Source organism: Struthio camelus, chromosome 2 (assembly GCF_040807025.1).
Source record: "Struthio camelus isolate bStrCam1 chromosome 2, bStrCam1.hap1, whole genome shotgun sequence".
NCBI classification, from domain to species: domain Eukaryota; kingdom Metazoa; phylum Chordata; class Aves; order Struthioniformes; family Struthionidae; genus Struthio; species Struthio camelus.
The window spans coordinates 171,116,220-171,137,642 of NC_090943.1; the positions used below are offsets into that span (position 1 = coordinate 171,116,220).

Consider the following 21,423-nt stretch of genomic DNA (forward strand, 5'->3'; position numbering starts at 1 on the left):
AGGAGGACATTTTTGCCGGTAAATCTTGAAAAGGGGATTGTGGGAACATGAAGAACTGCCCAGTGGCAGAACGCAGGACTGCATATCATGGACAGCAGTTCTGTGATCCAGTGCACGGTCTCACAGCAAACCTTCTCCAGCATTGTCATGAAACGCTCTGGTGTGATTGCTCACACTGGCAGTGGAGGATAATAGGGACTGTCTTACACTTCTGCTGCAAGACTGACCACGGAGCCTACCTGAACCCCACCGAGTAACAGATATTGAAAGGTAGAGCTGGAGTTTGAAAATAAATAATTAAAATAAAATAAAATAAAATAAAATGTCATAGTTTTCATCATAGGACAGGCACATTGTAAATAAATTTAGCAATCACTACAGACTTAATTCAATATTGTTTTTATTAGGCTCAAAAGGGTACAGAAAACAAAAGAGATTTCAGCCTCCTTGGATCAAATCACTGGCATGGGAAGTTTAGTCTCCTTCCTCATATTTTGGAAGCAGAGAAGTGTCACCTTAACTTATTATGCACTAAGAGGGAAATTTAGACAGAGCAAAGGCCCAACACAATACTGTGGCATAGAGAGGACCCGTCACATAAAAATGAATTTCATCTGAGAAGACTGGTCAATTCAGCTATTCTGTTGGCCAACAACTAGGGGAAAAAATGGCCTAAGGTGGGGTGGAAGGCTCTTAGCTCTAGGATTTTTACTTTAAATATGCCCTCTACAGCAGAATTTTAAGTTCAAAACCAGCCAGGCCAGCACAGCAAAGGAACTGCAGTGTATGTTTTGTGGGAGCTGTGGGCAAGTCATCCCAAAGATTAGTCAGAACTTCTTGAGCTTTGCTTCTCTCTTGGTCATGGCAGGAGGGCAGGTGCTCAAAAAGCAATTTCTGAGAGTCCTTGAAGGTTGTCCATGAGGCACCCAAATGGAAAGCTGGGCTGGCAGGGGTTATTTCTCCTCTTAGGTGGGTTCTTCAGTAGGAAACACCTCCCCTACACGTCCTCACAGTCTAGTCCAGGAAAGGATGCAAAGGGAAGTTGCCAGCAGCCCAACCGGTGCAAAGCCAATCCTCAAACTGGCTGCACCATCAATGTTGCTGTTGCACAAGTCAGAATAACAGCAGGAGACAGGACGTGTCATGCCGATCCCATCCACGTCAGATGGGATGCAGATGGAAGCACACATCCTGGTGACAGTCGAGACTCCCACGAAGGGATACACTACAACATTGCAAAGTGAGACAGAAGGAACAATTAGGAATAGGAGGAACAGAGGAGAAAAGCTCCTTATCCATAGAGGAATCACTAGCTACCCTCAACACTAAGGCCATATGTCCAGTTCATACACAATGTCTCTTGTTTTTGGCAGATTATGACTTCTATGTCACTAATCAGACTGACAAAGTATTCCTGAGAGCTCCAGAGAACTCAAGGGCATTTCTGCTTTGCTTCCAGCCGATTGGAAGTTGGCCTTTCCTGCATACTGAGGTCTGATCATCTCTGCTGGTCTCTCTTCTCCACCTAGCTTTCATAAACAGTTTTGGAGCCAGAAGAACACTGTCAAATGCATATGCGTTGTGTGAGTCATATAAATGGTCCGGAGAGCCAGAACTCTCTAGCTGCGTGATTCAAGCTGAAAAAGCTACCTGAACATCAAAATATAATCATGCCAACATGTTTTCTCTAAACACACTCAGTGCTGAGTGGTGGCTATTAGCCTGCATTCACTAAGTGCTCACTCCTCTTAAAGCTGCTTTCAATGACAGCAGGGGACTCCTCTCTGCCCCTCCAGAGCTCTCTTCCAGGCTTACATTTTTTATATGAGGAAACGCACTGCTCACCATGCCAGCAGTCTTCACTGGGCAGACACCAGCTCATATTACAAATATAAATAAAGAGTGTTATGCTCCCCTTTTGCAACCAGAGTAATGGGATAAAATTACCTCCCAAGCTTAAGTTAAACTGGGCTGCAAACAAAGGCAAGACTAGGGGACTAGACTCCTCCTAGCCTTTGCAGCATGGAAAGTTGTCAGTGGCTGTCTTGTTCCCCCACTCTTCTCCTGGTATGAGATCTCGAAGGATTTTCCTGACCTGCCATAAATTTGAGCAGATTCTTCCTCTGGGAGTCTCCTCCTTACCTTCCTCCAGGGAATACATGGTTGTCTTGCACATGGTTTCATTCTTAGCGCAGTTTTGGACCTTTAGGCACTTGCCACTGCTGGTAGGTTCATAGCAGGTGTAGCATTTCAAGGCTTTGGCTGCAAAGAGGAGCAACAAGGGGTTGGCATGAGTGTTGGTGCTGTTAATGCCCTGCCAGGTGCCTCCGGGAAAGGTATCTCGCAAAAATACTCGTACGGAGAACAGAGGTGGAATAGCAGAAGGTATTTGAGCTAAGGCAAATGAGAAATACCGTAGTGTGGTGGTCAAAGCACAGCCTTCGATGTGGTTTCAGCTCCCCCCACAACAAGTCAGGCATGGCAGAGTCAAAAGCAAGGGGCCCCAAAATACAGGAAAGTCTCATCAACTGCTGAATGTTTGGGGCAAAAAGATGCTCCTTCTGTTCTTACTTTGTTGTCAGTGGTTTTGATAGATTTGATATTTTTTGCTGATAGATTTTAAGTAGTCTGGAAAAAAGGGTTTAAGAGATTTTACTTAATTTTTGGTTATGCAATCTGGAACATGCAGCAAATTTTATGCTGAATGTGGTGGGGCATTCCAACTCTAAATAACAAAAATGATGATGATGATGAAAAAACAACAATTCAATTCCAAATTCACAAAAATTAGCTGCTTGACCCACCTGCTTCTCCCTTATCACCATGGGAGCAAATGGGTTGCCTAAGACATAGCTGACTATTCTGCGGGGTGGCTGGATGCCAGCAGATGGGCATTGCAAAATGCAACATTTCAGTGCTTGAACTCTTTGAAGATCTAGGCCCAGGTGCCAGCAACCGGCTAAGACATGCAGGGACCGAGGAGAAGTCCAATTCTTCAATTGTGCAATTTGCAAGATGTTTTTCTTTTAATCATTACTGTAATTAGCTAATAGGCCCTGTTTCATATGTTTATGCCAAGTGTCTAAACATTCTGATTGCCAAACCACCACACCCCTACGTTCCTTATATCTGCCTTATTCCCATAGGAAAGTAAACACACTTGTAGCTGGTTTACCCTAACTCTGTTTTAATCTGCAACTGCTTTCCTCCTTGCCTTTGTGTTCACAGAGCATTGGAAAGTGATTCGGATGCACAGGGAAATCAGTCTTGAACGTCAGTTGCAGCAAGGACAGCAGTATCTGCTGACTACACCACCAGCCCGTTTCCAAGGCGAGGAGCTGTCAGGCAGGAGGTCAGCCCAGAGAGAAGGAACTGTCTCCATCAAATTTGCTGAGCCATGAGAGCAAATAAAGCACAACCACTTCCCCTGTGCTGAGATACTGGTTTCATGACAAGAATATGCAAAACTTTATTTAAAAAAGAAAATTATGGGCATGATAATAGACCACGTGGGGAGACACAGGGCTGCTGTGCTCTAGAAAGAGGCCAGAAAAAGAGAGTTTGGTGCCCAAGTCCCAAAATCCAGTCCAAGGTAGCTCACCCTGCCTTATCCCTCGTCAGCTCCTAGATGCCCTTTATCACCTCCCAGCTGTGCTGCAAAGGCCCCTGCAAGGCTGCAGGTGCCAATTGGCTCCTAGATGCACAGAACAACCTCAGCTTGAGTCCCTCGGTGCCTAAAGCTTTTGGGATGGAGAGATTTGAGAGAGAGACACCGAAGACCCCAGAGCCTTGTGGTGCAGCCAGTAGTTCCAGAGCACTCTTGACCTTCCAAGATTGCTCCAGGGTAAGGATCTCAAGCCAAAGCAGTGATTGGTATTTCTTATCACCCAGGTCAAAGGTTCCCAGCCAGCACAAGCCATTTTTGGACAAACTTTCTGGAGCACTTTGCTCTCCACACTCCTCTTACTGAGGAACCCAACATTCAATCTAGGTCCTCAATTCCAGCCCTGACCAGACACCTAAGTGTCAGGCACTGCAGACATAACGAGGCATTTTGGTACCATCACAGGCTGGCAGCCCCTCCTTTGTTACATATGGTCCCGTCTGAAAAATTCTTCTCATTCCATCTGTGCGACAGCCCTGATGACATCACTTTAAACCCCACCAAAAATTCATCCTATCTCAGCACACCTAAAGTAGGGTGTTATCACAGCAGGCAGAGCCAAGCAATCCACCTTTTGTAGACACCACCTGCAAACTTCATCCCAATTAGAAAGAGTCCTTATATAAACAGACCCAGCAATTCTGCCTTTATTCAAAGCTTGCCTGATTATTCTACTTCCCTCACTGTGGTCTGCTGTTTTATTTACAATTTCATTCTACACCAGACAGCTATTAAATACAGCTTTAAGGGGAGACTTTGTCATTATTCTCAGATTTCTTGATATTCAACACTGGAGGAGTCAAAGTCAGTATGAAAGAGCATGCACAAAGGAACCATAAACTAATAAAGCATTGATCCCAATGTTTGTAAACCACATATTTTCATTGACCTTACTCCAACTAACAGGCTCAAATATCGCTAAATACTTTTAACAGTAGCTGTAGCCATAAGTATATCTTTCTTTAGATACAGAAAAGATGTTAGATAGAGAAGCATTTAACACAATAAGCTGGAACGGAACAACTTTACTTTTACAAGTGAAGCTGCTCTCCAGCAGCAATGGTCACATGGCATCTCAGAGAGCAGGGAGAAGACACCGTGACACGGACATTTTAAGACGTGGTATCTAAAAGCCTTGTTTTAAGCAAGCTCTGGAAAATCTATCTGGCCTATTTGTGAAGGCAGTTAGATAGCAGACTTAGCGGTCCCTTCTCATTTTAAGAGCTTATGAACTTACACATAGACAAGCAGACATGCACATTTAGTGACAGCACATCCTTTTGGGGGAGCTGAAAGCAAGAAGGGTGATAAATAACCAGAATTTCTTAGAGAAGATCTACCAGCTTCATGTGGATATTGTCAGATCTTCCATCCATCGCCTCTGACTGTCCCTCTAGAAAATGCCAAAATTACACAGATTCTGCTCATGCCCAGGAGGAAGCTTGGAAGAACTGTGGATGTGTCATGGTTTTATCTCCACTTTGCAGAGGTGAGGCTGTGTAAAAGAAAATTCTGCTCTGCAGAATCCACCCTGCGTTTTCCAAGTTTTGCTAACGTTTGCCTGACAAATCAAAGCATCTCTCCTGACCGCGCCTATCTGAACGGGACAGGGAGGCAAGGCAGGGCATGAGAGAGAAATGTAACAGCACTGGGCCACCGCAGGAGCTTCTACTCCCCAGCTGCCCAATGCTTGTCAAGCTTTCGTTAGACAGGTTGGCAAAGCTAAGCCTGTGAGTGAATCCTAGACCAAATCTGTGTCCCACCCCATTGCTGCCCTGCTCTGTTCTTCCTTCCAGATGAACTCTTCCCTTGTCTTAGCGAGACCTGGTCACAGAATCCCTTTCTTTCCAAGCCATCCTCTATTAATTAGTAATGTTCTCATCTGAACAACAGTTAGATGAGTTCTCCAGTTCTCCATTAAAGAACAAACACCCCAGAATAAATAAGATGCAATGATGAAAGAAAATATCTCCTGCTCTGGAGGCTGAGGATGACTGATCTCTGCTGCAGCAGCTCTGGTGAGCACATGAGGCACGCATTGCTCTTTGCACAGCACAAGCACCCAGGGGCTTTGGACTACCATGTATCTCAGAGATAATAGAACAGGCAGTGCATTACGTAAAAAAGATGAAATGTGATTATATGGTATCATTTCTTTAGTTCAAGCTCCAACTCTCACTTCTTACATGTTTTCTTGAAGATCCCTCAGAGAATAGGACAGTGCATTATTCCTCTGACAGGCTGCTATACTGTAGGACGCTGGATGGTCTGGAGCCAGAAAAGATAGATAATTGTTTTTGGTGAGTGGGGTTACATGCTTTCCTTCCTCCAGAGCAAGTTTCACCTCTGAGGTTAAAATCTCTGTGTTTGCAGAGTGGATTCTGCCAGGGAGGACCAAATGGGATGGAGAAAAAAGAGAGCTTTGGAGGATTTCCTAGGAAAACATAGCTGCTATGTGGGGAGGCAGACCCAATCCAGAGTTGCGAATGAGGAAACCCTCCAAAACACTTCACCCTCGGTGTTTTCACAGGTGCCCTGCTGAAACTGTCCTTCGCTCCACTCAGACCACCATGGACTGGAAAAATCAGCACTGCAGTACCTGAGGCACCAGCTTTGTGTCCCAGTCCCTCTATCCCACTTCTAATGGCTGAACTTTAATAAATTATATATGCAACATATAATTAGAGAGAGCCGTTACAGACAATGCATTAAACAGACTAGCTCATTTCATCTCATAAGCAGAACAGAAAGTTAAAAAGTCAAAAGAGGAGAGTTAGATTAAGCAAGAAAACATGTAAAAAGTGAGAGCTGGAGCTTGGATTAAAGAAATGATACCATATAATCACATTTCATCTTGTAACACTTCCTAAAGAGCCTAAAGTAATAATCCCAGCTATATGACAATGATCCTTAACATCCAACAGGCTGGAAGTATCCCAAAGACAGATCTTTGCCTAAAATTGCTCAAAGTGAAAGGCATGAACTTCACTGGGAACAGGACACAGCCCATCCCATCACCCTGCATCTCCTGCAGGAGTTTGGATAAGTCAGAGTAGAACCTTACCGAACTCCACACCAGCAACAGCAGCCATCAGAAGGGCCAGAAACAGCTTCATCTCGCACAGACCCTCGTCGCCTGCTCACTGGGCTGTCGCTGCTCTTCACTGCTGGCTTTATCAACACACCTCCTGGTGGCTTACCAGATACTGATTTGGACCCAAGATCCAATTTTACTGGAAAAACAAGTCTGATTGAGCTATAAATGGACTTAACGATCTACAAAACAGGCCCCACCTCCTGTCATTTGTTTCTTTTCGTGTTCCTTGGAGAGGAAAATGAGGTTTTGCATGATGGACAATAGCTTAGGTTGTTTAAACTAGGTTCCTTGTGCCTAGGCATGATGTGCAAGTCCATGGGATTAAATAATTCCACTGTTTCTGCCTTGCCTTGCAGCTTGTTGATATTTCTTCTTTTTTGTAGTGGTTAGAGAGAGATTGTTGGTTTCTGCTCATTTTGGTAAGAAGTTTCTGTAACTATGAGGAGCAAGGGGCTAAATCCCATGGGCTTTTCCCTTCTACATGTTTAACCCTCAGCAGAGACCAGAGTTTCATACTGGGAAGAGAAGGAAAACACTGACTTCTAATCCTTTACCCAGTGGAAATGGTATGCTTGGTTTTTTTTTGGTGTTACAGTGCTTCTCCCCAAGCTTTGCATGAGGTTTTGGAAGTGTAGGGGGTGGGAGCAACCTGTCTTCCTTCCTCCCAGGTGGTGGGAACAGAACTGGGTGCACTGGAAAGGCAGCAGTACCAGGCCAGAGAAGACCAGGCCAAGGGCATCTCTCAGGCTCACCACCCTGAGCAGTTCAGGGAAGATGGTGCTTGGAGAAGCAAGACGCTTCAGCTCTGCAATGAGCCAACCCTCACCAAGCATGGTGGCAAGCCCACAACTTCTTTGCTCACCCAGCACCTTGGCTTTCCTGTCCCCAAACTCTGCTGTCCCAGACATCTGCCTGTTTTGCCTGTGCCTCATCACCCCCTGTGCTAATTAATCTTATCTTCTGCAAAGAGTAACGTACATATTTTACTGCGGGATTGCAGCAACCAGTGAAAAAAAAAGCACCTTTCTGTGATTATGTCAGGTGCCCCCACTTTTAATAAGGAAAGAAAGGGGAAATCTGAAATTAAGATGTTCTTAGAGACATTCCTGTGGCCTTTATTATCTGTCCCACCATCAGGATGAACTTTGTTCGGGGTCAGTATCACTCAAATTCTTGAAACAGCAAAAGTAAAAGGTCTTCTGTTATTCTCAAATAAAGAACCCGTCCTCATCTGTCATAACCTAAAGCTCTGGTCACGACCTCATAATTTTAATACGTCCAGCCTCACTTACTAACACCACTTCTGGGTGATCTACACTCTCAGAAGCTGGGACCCACTGCTTTCATGTTGGCTCCATAATAGTCATTATATTGTCTACGAAAGTTCTACGGTTATTTCCAGCTCTTAATTATCCAGGGAAAGACATTTTGGTGTTTTCTTTGCCTGACCTCCTTCATATTCAGCAGAGATTTTTGTAATCCTATTAAGAAAGGGCAAATATGCTGATTGTGTTTGTTTTGTTATTAGGAAAAGCCTAAACACAGAAAAGGGTGTAGTTTCTGGTTTTCTGGTATTAAATGGCCTTGAACAATGCGTGCTAGATGATTGGTTTCACATGCACTTCTGAAATGTGATCTTCATTACCTTATAGGTTTTTAGATGGAAAGATCTTAATAATGCTGACACCCTGCTGAACTCCTTCAGTTTGGAGGTTTGTTTTGGGGGATGATAACATACTTCACTTGTCTGTCATTTCAGTTGATCTTATCCATTTCTGTAAGTGTCACATGAAATGTTTCCTCTTTTATGCACACCTTATGCAATTGCTTTGCGGTGTTAGCAAGCCACCAGAAAAATAACAGAACTAATAGGTACATCCTAACAGCATTTCATTGAACTCCTTTTCTTCTTTTGTAGGTAATTACAGTGTATTGTGTTGGAGGGGGGGGGTTCATTAACTAAAGAGACAAAAAAGCTTCGTGCTACATAAACCTTCCTCACCAGCCCACAAGATTTGAAAAAAAAAAAAAAGATATTTTCTAGTTTATGTGTTCAAATGCAAGCAAGTACAAGATTTTGGAGGAATTTGTTATTATAAAAAAAAGGAAATGGTCAGTCCAATTTTTACTTCTAGCCTAATAAACGTGTGCCAAGCCCCTTTACTGTCCTACATGGCCAGCTGAGACATTCTTCTGGCAGAGGCATTTTCATCTGATGTGAGCAATCCTGTAACAGTTGCATCCAGTCTTGCTCGCACCCCCTAATTACCAGGCTGAGTAGGTCCTGCCGAAAAATCTCAAGATGTATACAGTGCTTTGGTTCACAAGGTACTTTGTCTCCCGGCTCCAGAGCAGAGCTTAAGGACTATAGGCTGTGAGTGCGCACTTAGTGAAGCGCAGGCACTGTGTTTGATTCAGGGCCTTTTGTCTTGTTAATTTGAAACTCTTCTTTTCTCTTGACTCTAAAAAATTCTTTGAATGTCTGCAGGAACCCCGCAGATTGCCAGAGCAGGAAGATGTCTGGACAAAAGCTATGACTGGACCCAAAGGTAGATTTGGAGGTGTGCTGAAATGATGTTGTCCTATGCTAGCGCTAAGCTTTTGTTGCACGCATACAAATAGAATAAACCTGACAACGTTCCTGCAAGATGGGTAAATATTATTATCCTGAGTTAAGACATAAGGAATCTGAATTGCAGAGAGGTCAGTTAGGCTCAGGGAGCAAGTTAGTAGCAACATCAGAAACAGAAGCCAGACTTGTATTCCACATGGTTTAACCATTAGTTAATGCTCCTTCTTTATCAGTGCTCTTCTGCTGTTTTTATGCAACCCTGGGAGGACATGCATGAATTACTAAAAGCAGCATGGGTGAGTACGGGCCATAGAGACAGGTACTTAGAGGTTTATTCTTAACCTTATTACTGATTTGCTAGCTAACCTTGGAACATTTTCCTCATTTTCCTCATCTTTGCTTCTGCTGGGGCCTGTTGTAAGGTTAATCGTAATTACTATTTAAGTTATGCGTTAAAAAAGCTAAAAAGGAGATTTGTTCAAAGAGTTCATAGCTTTCTCCTGTTGACTTCAAAACAGTGTAGTTAATGAAAGTCACTTAAGGAAGCCAGCAGCATGGACAGGTTAGTCTAATCAGTTAAACCTGCTGCTATGCAGAGTGCCAGGGATTAAATTACAATGAACTTCACCTGTGATGCGTAATTACCCCTATCCGCCTCTCATGGAAACTGGGATTCTGCAGTGATGAAGTTTCCTCGCACCAAGAAAGAAAGAAATTTAAAAGCCACCTTTGCTTTCCTCTGTTTCTTCCTGAGATGGGAACTGACTCTAAAGGTTAAATGGAAGCCTGGAGAAATAAAGAAAAAAAAATAAACAATTTGAAGCCTGAATCTACCCTATTCCTATGAATAATGCATCAGGACTCTCACCCCGCAGCTCTCTTTGAGCCATTTCCACTCAGGCATCACTCATTAGCTCATTAGTCACAGCAGCCTTATTCTTACTAATTGATTTTACAATTCCCTACAATGTATGGCCAAGATCCAATGTGTCTAGGGATGGCTTTAAATCCATTGTGCTGGCAAAGCTTTGCAAGACGCTTGAGCCCTGCCTTATGCCTATTAAGCATATAGAGGCTAGGTGATTCCTGGAACTGAGTTACTGGCACATGCCTGTGGGGGAAAGGGCATGTGTCCCCTCGACCTGATGTGCCCAGAGTATCGTGCTGAGCAGGCAGCTGTGGCTTTCACACCCAGTAGCAGGTGAGTCTGCTATAGCCTGGAGCTGCAGATGGGAAAACAAAGCTCAGCAGCTCTCTCCACACTAGTTTCCACCTTGGTACTGGACTGGGGCACAGGGGATGTTGACGCTATGAGATTGGTGGGAGCATGGGGCTGACCATGCGGTTACCCAAGCAGTGCTCCTTCAGCCCTTCTGTGGCCTACCAGGACAGCTGTAGGTCCATATACTCAGCTCTATCTGTGCCCATTCAAATCATGCAGTCAACAGCCTGCCCTGAGCTCCTGGCCCCTGCTGACATTTTCCTCTTGGGCTTCGCCAGAGCATTTCATCAGCCTCATCTGCATGCTCCGTGTGGAGGTAGGTGCAAAGCTGTGACAGATGGGGCCTTTTCCACCCAGCCCATTTGTAAACTTTGGGAAAACACCATGAACAGAAGACTTCTGGGTAGGTTTGTACCATGCAGATGCTCCAGTGATGAACCTGGGGCACAGGGAGGGGACCAGAGTTCAGGTCTGGAAAGTTTCCCTAATTCTGCTGCTCTTTCCAAGTTCCTACTGGATCTCACCTTTATAGCTCATGCTCTCTACCCCAAGCCTGCATCTTGCACTGCACCTGAGAGTGAGTGATGCTTTGTATACTCACCAGGGTATGGAGGTAGAGGAGCCAGCTGATTTATATTTATAAGGAGTCCTATTTCCTGTATGTAATGATTCACCTACTTTTTTTTTTTTTCCTGCAACCTGCTTTTTCTTGCTTTGAACTTGATGCAGGTACCTCTTATTGCTAGATTATTATTCAGACTAATATCTGTTTAGCACTTAACTCCTTCTGGGTGGAGAACTTCATATTTATAATTTGTCTGGCCAGTGGCCAGCATAGGGAGATGGTATTAGTACGAGGGATTTTCCAGGAGTTAATGACTAGCAAGGTATGTTCTCTCTCTCTGTTTACAATGTACATGGGAAGGCTCTATCATATTTATGGCTGGTGAAAATTTGTCTTCCTTCTCTATTAAATTTTTCTAGGTTCCTTTTTTCTTTTTGTTTTTACATCAATAACTTATCCCTTCCCATTGGCCCAGACCGATTCGGGGAGGAATCGCTCATTTCAAGATCATTTGCTACTACCAGCTTTTCAAGGCATTGTTAATGATGCAGAAATGTAAATCACTTGCCCAGCTTTGCTCTGGTTTAATTATCCCCTACGTTCCCTCAAGTCTTAATCCAATGAACAAGAGATACTTTCCTATCTGAGTCACTTCTCACTGACCCAGAAGGGAAGAACAAGGACAACACATGTACACTAGTAAATGGCCTGACTGAAAGTAAGCAGTTTTGCCTCCAGGTGTCTTTCATCTCCATGCAATGCTGCACCGCTTGGCACTGAAGCTGTAAACCTCTGCATGCCTCTGCCTGAGGCCTGACAGGTGCATGCCCCAGGGCTATGTCTGCTGGGGTCAGTAGCAAGATCTGAGTGTTTTTGGAGATATCCCCACGGCCCAGGTGAGGTGTTCAGCCCATCTCCTACCAGGTGCAAAAAATGTCCCAGGTTTGGCCCTGGAGCCTCCAAAAAGCTGAAGATTTCAGGAAAACGCTCCTGATCCAAACGCTTCTGGCTCCTGGACTTTTCCCTCTAGTAAAGTTGAGGGATGTAGCCCTGCGGCAGGGCAATGTAATGTTTCCCAGCCATGTGAGCAGTTTAACCTGACTGACCTGAACAGGAAGGTGAAAGAACATCCATGTAAGAGGAGAGCAGCTCATGGACATCTGTCATAAAGTGATGGAGCACAGAAATCCTCAGCCACACTAGCCGCAGAGTTCACAGGAATCGTAGGATGATTGAGGTTAGCAGGGACCTCTGGAGATCATCTGATCCAACCTCCCTGCCCAAAGCAGGGACAGCTAGAGCAGGGTGCCCAAGAATGTGTCCAGTTGGGGCTTGAATATCTCCAGGGATGGAGATTCCACAACCTCTCTGGGCAACTTGTTCCAGTGTTTGACAACCCTCGCAGTAAGAAAATGGGTTTTGTTTGTTTGTTTTTATGTTTAAACAGAATTTCCTGTGTTTCCGTTTGTGTACTTGTCCTGTCACCAAGTACCACTGAGAAGAGTCTATCACCATCTTCTTCACTCCCCTCATCAGGTATTTATACACATTGATAAGATCTCCTCTGAGCCTTCTCTTCTCCAGGCTGAACAATCCCAGCTCTGTCAGCCTCTCCTCATACGACAGATGCTCCAAACCCTTAAACATCTTTGTGGCTCTTCAGTGAAATCACTCCAGTAAATCCATGTCTGTCTTGTGCTGAGGAGCCCAGCATTGGAAGCAGCGTTCCAGGTGTGGCCTCATCAGGGCTGAGCAGAGGGGAAGGATCACTGCCCTTGACTTACTGGCAATGCTCTTCCTAATGCAGCCCAGAAGTCTGGAAGTCTGCTGGCCTTCTTTGCCATGACAGCGCATTGTTGGCTCATGTTCCATTTGTTGTCCACCCGGACCCCCAAGCTGTGCTCTGCAAAACTGCTGGGACTGGTCAGCCCCCAGTCCATCCTGGTGACTGGGGTTATCCCTTTTCAGGTGCAGGACTTTGACTGTTGAACTTCATGAGGTCCCTTTTGGTTCATTTCTCCAGCCTGTCAAGCTATGTCTGAATGATAGTACAACCCTCTACTGTATTAACCACCTCTCTCGTAGATGATTTTCTATCATCTACAAACTTGAGGGTGCGTTTGGTCGCATCTTCTAGGTCATTAACAAAGACATTAAACAGTATTGGCCCCCATATCAAACCCTAGGGTACTCCAAAATTCACTGGCCTCCAGCTGGACTTTGTGTCACAGGCCAGAACCTTCAAGCCCCACTGAGAAACTTCAGTTTCTCGATTAGGATGTTATGTGAGACAGTGCGGAAAGCCTTACTAAAGTCAAGATAAACAACATCCACTGACCTCTCTCATCTACCAGGCAGTCATCTCATCACAGGAGGCTATCAGGTTGGTAGGGTGTGATTTCCTCTTCGGAAATCCGTGTTGACTACCCTCAGTCACCTTCCGGTCCTTTGTGTGCCTGCACGTGGTTTCCAGGGTTAGCTGCTCCATCAACTTCCCATAGACTGAGATGAGGTTGACTGGCCTGTGGATTCCTGGATCCACCTTATTACCCCTCTTGAACATGAAGCTTCTTCCAGTTATCTGAAGAAGGCCTCATCTTCTTCCTGGTCAGGTGGTCTGTAGTAGACGCAAACAACAATGTTGCCCAGGCTGCTCTGCCTACTAATCCTGACCCACAAGCTCTCAGCTGACCCCTCATCCGTTGGCAGGCAGAACTCCATGCGTTCCTGCTGCCCTCTCATGTAAAGGGCAACTCCTCTTCCTCACCCTCCTGTTCCTGTCCTTCCTAAAGAGTCTGTATCCGTCCACTGCAGCAAAACACTTGTGTGAGCTATCCCACCACATCTCCATGATCCCAAGTTTGCAAGTGTTTTGTCCAGGGCCTGGACCACAGGGCATACAAGGAGACGTGACAGAGCTGGGTTTTTTTCAGCCTGGGTAAAAGAAGGATGACAGGGATTTAAAAACAAGGGAATTAAAGAGAAGGCTGAGCCAAGCTCTCCTTTGAGAGGCACAGGGAAAAGACAAGCAGCATCAGGCACAAGTTGCAGGGAGGGAAATTACAATCAGATATAAGGAAAAATATTTCTTCATGTGGATGGTCAAAAATTGGAATGAGGTACAGAGAGGCTGTGGTATCTCCATGCCTGGAGATATTCAAAACTCAGCTAGACAATGTTCTGAGCAGCTTGATCCAGCATTGTAGTCCTTGGAGCAGGGTTTGGACTAGAGACTGCAGAGTTCCCTTCCAACTCCAGTTATTTGGTGGCTCTAAGGAACTGATACAGAGATCATCCGTTGGTGATCTATCAGCTGGCCAGACCAGCTAGAGATGGTTTCTATGGATCAAGTAACAGTAGGTGGATTGTAACCTTCCCTGCTGCTTTATAGTTGCACAGAACCGCGGTAAAGCTGAACTATGGATGCAGTGAAAACTACACTGAGATAACGCAGTTCTTCTGGCGTCTCCAGGTTTCAGATTAACTTCTTGCTGCATCATGGCTCTTAGCAGAAGAGGCTTGTTGCCCTGGTACGTCTATACATCCGTCTGGGGGCATCCATCTCAGACTGTGCGTTAAGGACAGATCTGGGGCCTGCCACTGCCACCTTCTGACAAGACAAGAAAATGCAAATTCCTGATCCCATCCCATCTCCCCAGGAAAGGAAGGGAAGAAAGGAGGGAGGGAGGGAGGAATTCTTAGGATTCTCTTTGTCCTCTTTCATTCTAGTTGTTCCCAATAGCTGAGATTCATATTCATTTGGTTTCAACCAGCCTTAGGTTGAGTTGCATCCACGTTAAAATGAAAAGGGAGAAAAATTCAGCCTGTCTAGGCTACCTTGAACAAATCAAGAGTTGAACTCTAGCATGCAACTGGTGAGTAGAGATGCTTTGCCCTGATGAACTTCCTGAGCATTCAAAGCAGTCACATTCAGGGTGCTGCAATCCCACACCTATTGAGTGCTTGCATTTGTTCTGTGGGGGTGATTTTGTTTGGGGAAGGGGTGGTGATTTTTTGGGGGAGGCAGTGTTTTTTTTTTGGGGGGGGTGGTGTTTTTATTTGGGGGAGGGGGGGAGTTGCCATATTCCTTATAATAGCTCAGACCTGATTGTAGTGGGTGACTCTGCTGCAACTGGTAGGTTTAGCTGATCCAGGCTCAGGACAGGGCCCTCATATGAAGCTCAGACTCTCTTACAAGGATGGATGGTTGCATCCCTGCCATTTTACCACTGGGAAAACAGAAGCAGTGGCAGGAGTGCTCAGCTCTCAGGGACAGTAATGTGATTCAGTGACGTGAGCAAGGCAAGAACCTGTGTGAAATACACCACTTTCGGAGGCTGTTTGTGTTAATTAGCAAGAAGAAGGAGAGGAAGGCATGCTGCTCACACCTCTTCCTCCACGTGTTTCGTACTGTGTTACATTTTAGATGTGTTAGTTCAACCGTTGCTATATGAAGGACTAGATTTATTAACTTAGCTGGAACTGTAAATTAAAAGTTCAGGCATAAATGCTAAAAGCAGGACAGCAGCTTTGACAGCTAAGTGTCCCTATGTCACAGGGGGAGATCAAGCTGCCAAGCCCACAGAGACCATCATACATCATGCATGGCTTTTAATCTCTTTTACTCGGGCTGTGTTAAGCAGAAGGATTGAAGCAAGTTCCCACAGCCTCGCAAAGTGCCTCCCATCTTTCCAGCTTCCTCCCATCGTGGCTCCTGCTCAGGTCGCAGTCCCAGCATCCCAGTCCGGGGTGCTAGCTTCCTTCTTGCTCCCCACAGCCTCTCATTCAGTCTACAAACGGAACCAAGGGGAGAAAAGGAAGCAGGGGGAGAAAAGGAAAGGTGGAGAGGGTTACCACTGGCAGGAAGGTGAGGATCTTGACTCAGGAGGATCTTGACTCAGAGCTAGCAAATAAACCCGGTTGCTGGAGACTCCCCAGTAGCCACAGAGCTATTTCTTCCTCCCAAAACCTGCATTTGCCATAGTTAGAGCAGAGGTAGGAGCTCCTCCTCCAGAGGAGGAACAGACAAAGGCAGGGATGGGAGGCAGGAATTTTCCTGCTTCACGCCTGTTTGCTAGTACACGATGTCTCATTTCCTGAGATGATCAACAAGTTCTTGGGATGCCAGTGAGAAATGCCTGCAGAGCCAACTGAAACCAAAACACTGGGAGAAACTTGTGTTGTTTTGCTTCAAGAAGTACTTTCAGGCATTGGTATCACCGTGTCCCATAAGCAGGTTCACCTGGAAATATGGACCTTAATGAAGGAAACATCTCTGATACCTCTGAGATAAAACATGAATGGTGTCCCCTCTCGGACTGGAGAAACAGCACCATCTTCCTGAACCCCTGAAAAGTGGGAGAAGCCCCCCACGGATGAGCAGGTGCAGGGACATGGAAGGCAATATAAGTGGAAAGGATGGAGGGGTGCCTGGCAGGAGGGAGGCATAGCTTCTGCAGCTGCAGATTTCTTCTGTCCCAAAGCAGTGTCCAGCTAGCACAGAGCCCTCCCACCCAGGAAAACACTCCCCATCACTGCAGGCTGTTCCCTCCAGTTGCCCAGTTCTGCCCAGCAGCCAGAGAAAGACATACGCGAAGCTGTAAAATACTGATTGCAAGGAGGGCGTGCAGCGGGGAAGACCCCTTTCTCACATAGGAGTTAGTCCAGGTATGAGAGAGGAAAGGACATGTTTGGTTGAAACAGCCTGTGGCCGTTCCTGAGAAAAACCCCGGAGCCAATAGCTACTGTTCATTTACCTGTTAGTCCCCGGGGATCATACTCTCCTTTTCCCATGGATTTGAGCTTATTGGGCTTACCAAAATAGTAAAGATTTAAACAAAAAAATAAACTGTGCATCTCTGCAAAGCAGCAAGAACCCTCCCACGTTCAGGAGAGCTGGGGGGAATCTCCAGAGCAGTTAGCCCCCCCGGCTGTGCGTGCATCCATCTGCTTGGTCACTCGCTGGCACAGGAGGGGACAGAGCAGCCCCTGCAGCACTGCAGCCCGAGGAGTGCAAAGAGCAGCAGCTGCTCCTCAAATAGCCACACAGGGACCGTTATGTGCCCAAAATAGCCTTTTCCTCCAACAAGAGAGAGCGGCAGACTCAAAAAGCAAAGCCTACCCATTCCCTTTGGGGTCATGGGCAAGTGCAAGATATTTATAAGCATGGGTATTGAAAGCGAAGACAATCCCTGTTCTTTATCCATCAACAGGAAGAGACTCCAATGGCCTTGAGAGTGCAAGAACGCATTTATCCCTCCCTCATTGTCTGTAGATTCAGTCTTGCATCTGTCCCCCTCTGTCCTCCTCCTGACTGGGCCTGCAACTCCCAGCCCTGGGCTTTGACTCAGATCCAAGCTCTTTCTTTTACACAAAGTGAGAGGTAATATTTGTAATATCTGTAACTCAGCACCATCCAAAAAATTTGTTCCAAGCATATCTTTTTTTATTAATTCTATGTACTTCTCATTAGAGTAAAATATCAAACAATAAGCAGCAGACATTGTACTTACACTTGCATTGATATTTTTCAAGAAATCAATGTTTCTTTATTGTTATTCTGCTACTATATACATAATGCACAACTACAAATCTCACACATACATAAGTAAAATGCATATTTCAATGCAACAGTCCAAATGAAATGAGATGATTCAACAATGCTGAAATAAAATGTTTCAGTTTTTTTTTTTTCCTGGAACACTTTATTGTGCTTATTATATTTTCATGAAATGTCTTGGTTTTGATGAAACAGCAGGATATTGGCTGGAAGAGCATTCCCTTGGAAAACATTGGACCTGGGAAGCCTGTTATGCCTTTGATTTCTCAATTTACTCTAATGGAGCAGAGCTGGACAAATTAATACATTCAATTTGTCTCTAATGCCCTTGATTGTCCACTTTGCATGCAATTATCTGGTTAAAGCCCTGCCCTCCATAGCATGCCTTTGGCTCAGCGCTTGCAGTTACAGCTGCCTTAAGGGTTCCTCCTTGACCCATGAGGTCTGGGCTTTAAAAGACCTCTCCCAGCTCTGGCAAAAGCCAGTAGATGGCAGGACCTACCCAGCGCTTCGTTTCCGTTGCACCGTGATGGCTCCCAGTGCAGTGCAAAACTGAGTAAGACTATCTTCCCTTCCAGCCTGACTGCACGGGACACCAGATTCCCAGGGAGTGAATAACTCTGCCAGGAGCAAAAGAGGATTAGAGCTCTCCAGTATCTTCCTCCCAAACAGCTGAGACCCCCAGCATCTCGCCACTGAGGATGGCCTCCTCCTGGGTGAGGAGGCTCTTATGGACCAGCAGAGCAGGAGAGGAGCACTTCAGGGTGTAAAAGCATTAGGAATATCAGATGGAGGGACTTGGGACAGCGGGGCTGAAGGCGGTGGTTTTGCTAGCAGGCACCTGTTGGTGTGCATGCAGCCATTTCCACTTGGACACCCAATTCCTGCCTCCCTTCCACGGTGGAGATCTTGAGATTCGCAGCTTCTGCAACCAAGGCACGTCACCACCACATCTCACGTGTCCGCAACTCAGGGACACAGGTCCGTGGTAGGGAGGCTATGTTAACACCAGCCTCCAAGTGTCCAGACCGGGGACTCTGCCTCCACTGGAGACGGGAGAGGACTAAAGAGGACACCCATGCCTCAGGCCATCACGGAGACACGACCACGTACCAGACCTACAAGGCTTCCCGTGGGGGCCTTCTTTATTGCAAAGAAGGGCTCTGGGAGAAGAACTGTTTCTAACGACTGTAACTTCAGTAAATCAAAATAAAGCAAGGACATTGTCTGAGTAACAAGGTCGAGTCCCGCTTACGTTACTAGCCTTATTTGTTCTGGCTGTGTGTGCAAGGAAGTCACATAAGGGCTGTGTTTTCCTAAAAGAGAAATTCTGCCCTTTCTTAAAAAGCATCTCAAAAGCTGACTTTGCTCGTGTTTGAATCTTCCTTTCAGCAAACAGCAAACACAGTGAACCTCAGCTGAAAAGATTAGTGCTGCAGCAAGCTTTGAGCGTGTACAGACAACATACAAAAATGGGAGCCCTTGTGATGTTAAAGTAGTGGTAGACAGCAGCAGCTGCTGTTGAAACACGGCCATTTCCAGGACGGAAGCACAGAAACTATTTTCTCATTAGCACGCTCCGAAGTGTGCTGGTTTTGACCTAAACTGTTCATTTTCTAGTGAAAATCGTACATACTGGGATATTTTATGGTTGTATGGAGCAAAGCTGCCTCCCCTCATAAAGTCTCGTCTTGTCAGGGAACGTGAATATATGAGTTTTCTGCTGAGATTCAGCTCTTTAATTCCACAATCTAAGTACATACATTCAAAGCATTTAAGAGTTGTCCCAACCCTCCAGGCCTCCAGCTCCAACTCAAGCATCTGGTTTAACAAGCCACAAGTTTTAATGCTCTGTAAATTGTAAATGCTGAGTTCCTGCTATTTGTTGTTTTTTTTTTTTTTTTTAATGACTACAGTTGCATGTTTTCTGGCCTTTCACTCTTGCGGATTTGGGGGAAAAGTATCTACATTAGGACCAGAAGTTGTGAGAACTGGCAGAACTGATCACACAATGCCTGGGATTAAGCAGCTAAATTTCATCTCTTGCATTTGACAGGCTGTCATACCCTCCCTGTCTCTCAAATACATGTGTATCTAACAAGGAGATCTTTGCCAGAGGTGGAAGAAGAGTGGAAGAGACAGAAAATATCTCTTCTCCCTTGCGGTAAGTATGCAAGAATATAGTACATTGGAGGGGAGGGGAGAAAAAAAGATAGTGAAGAAAAAAAGATTTCCATATGCAATCTATTCATCCTGCCTATAGACCCCAAAACATGTCTGAACTGACCTTCAGATCCTGTCCTTTGGCAATACCTTTAATTTTATTTGTTATCTGTACAGGGTAAGTAGCCTGTCGAACGCTCCTTCTGCCAGCCTTTGTTCCCATGCATGACCAAGTCCCTGGCACAAGTAAACTCCAAAACCCAGAAATACGCAGGAAAGGGCTATTGCAGCAGGCAACCAGCTTTTATAATCCCACTTGTGGCTTTAGGCCACAGGAGTCTCCAGTGTGGCGTTCTCAGGACAGCCTTGCAAAGGCGCGAACAGGCTTTGGGACACAACCATGCTGATGGCTCCTAAATCCAACCTGCTCACAGCAGATGTGTTGTGCGGGTAAGTGAGATCAAAACCAAGAAACTCTACTTTCGCAGGGGCTAAAAAAGAGCCATAGTCCCATTCCTTGCAAGGTGGAGGGCTCTGGGCCCTGTCTTGGCCACCCTCATCCCTCCGATCCACAGCAATCCCACAAGGACTAATGCATCTATTAACAGCCACCGGCCAGGAGTGAAATTTCCCCTGGAAACAAGGTTTCTAACCCTGGCGGGAAGAAGGCTCAGGCACAGCCTCTTGAAAGTGAAGCCAGAGAACAAGAACATCCCCACTTCTGACAACCTTTTTCCCCCGAATTGTCCTGTGCTGTTTAACGTGCACAGCAAAGGGCTGGATGCCGGGTCAAGGTATGCCTCGAGCCCTCCTTTCCCAGAAGAATGAAGGCCTGCCAACCCGGAGAGGCGAGGGAGGATGCATTAATCAGAGGACTGCATGTCTCAGGCCCAACGAAATAATGGAGCGCTGTGCATGCTTACCAAGCCGATCACCTAATTGTGGGCCATGTCACGATGACCAGTGACTCTTGTTGTAATAGCCATCGTTAACGTCTGTGTAATTTTAATTAAAAGATAGGGAGGAGGAGGAGGGGGGAAAAAAACATGCAAAAGCTTTGGTTGCAAATATCCCTTATTTCTCTACAGCTGCACAGAGCTTTCACAGAAAAGGACCTGCTTATCACTCATTTGAGTGGGGATAAAAGTATAATTAAATGGTTTGTGCAGCTCGGGAGGCTGCTCTTTGTTTCTTGACACAAAATAAGAGAAACACATGCAAAAGAGGAGAGGAGGAGGGCAAGGCTAAGTGTCAAAGCTACCCCTGTCTTTTGCTGCTAGAAAAAAGCCTAGTGCAACATCTGATCAGTCACCGGAGTGACAGCATGCTTTTAGCGAACAGTTTAAAGGCTCAGCTTTGGCTTGCTTTGAGGCTAACAGGTCTGCAGCAGCGTCGCAACAAGAGAGGCTGTCTCAGCCAGCCGTATCTCCCACCAGGGTGGGAGGAGGAGAGCAAAGCATGGAAGACCTGGGAAGCTGCGGGATGTGGGGAGACAGCAGGAACGGCAGGTTTGGGGATGAAGTCACCTGCTATAGTCCAGGAACACCACCAGCCCATCCAGTAATTACAGTTTAAACCAAA

General features: G+C 45.7%; 1 protein-coding gene across 1 annotated transcript; it reads right to left on the reverse strand.

Moving 5' to 3' along the window:
- Positions 1 to 386: 386 nt before the first annotated feature.
- Positions 387 to 6,812, reverse strand: LOC104153184 (ly6/PLAUR domain-containing protein 2). The gene is made up of 3 exons (XM_009688945.2): positions 6,729 to 6,812; positions 2,143 to 2,262; positions 387 to 1,225 (listed from the first exon to the last, which is right to left on the reverse strand). Exons 1-3 carry the CDS (start codon positions 6,778 to 6,780, stop codon positions 1,008 to 1,010), a joined length of 390 nt encoding a protein of 129 aa, XP_009687240.1. The 5' UTR covers positions 6,781 to 6,812; the 3' UTR covers positions 387 to 1,007.
- Positions 6,813 to 21,423: the final 14,611 nt, after the last annotated feature.

Coding starts and splice junctions, on each gene's coding strand:
- LOC104153184 (XM_009688945.2), bottom strand. CDS start 6,780: ATGAAGCTGTTTCTGGCCCTTCTGATGGCTGCTGTTGCTGGTGTGGAG. Junction 2,263..6,728: donor TGTTGCTGGTGTGGAGTTCG/GTAAGGTTCTAC, acceptor TCCTCTTTGCAG/CCAAAGCCTTGAAATGCTAC. Junction 1,226..2,142: donor CATGTATTCCCTGGAGGAAG/GTAAGGAGGAGA, acceptor GCAATGTTGTAG/TGTATCCCTTCGTGGGAGTC.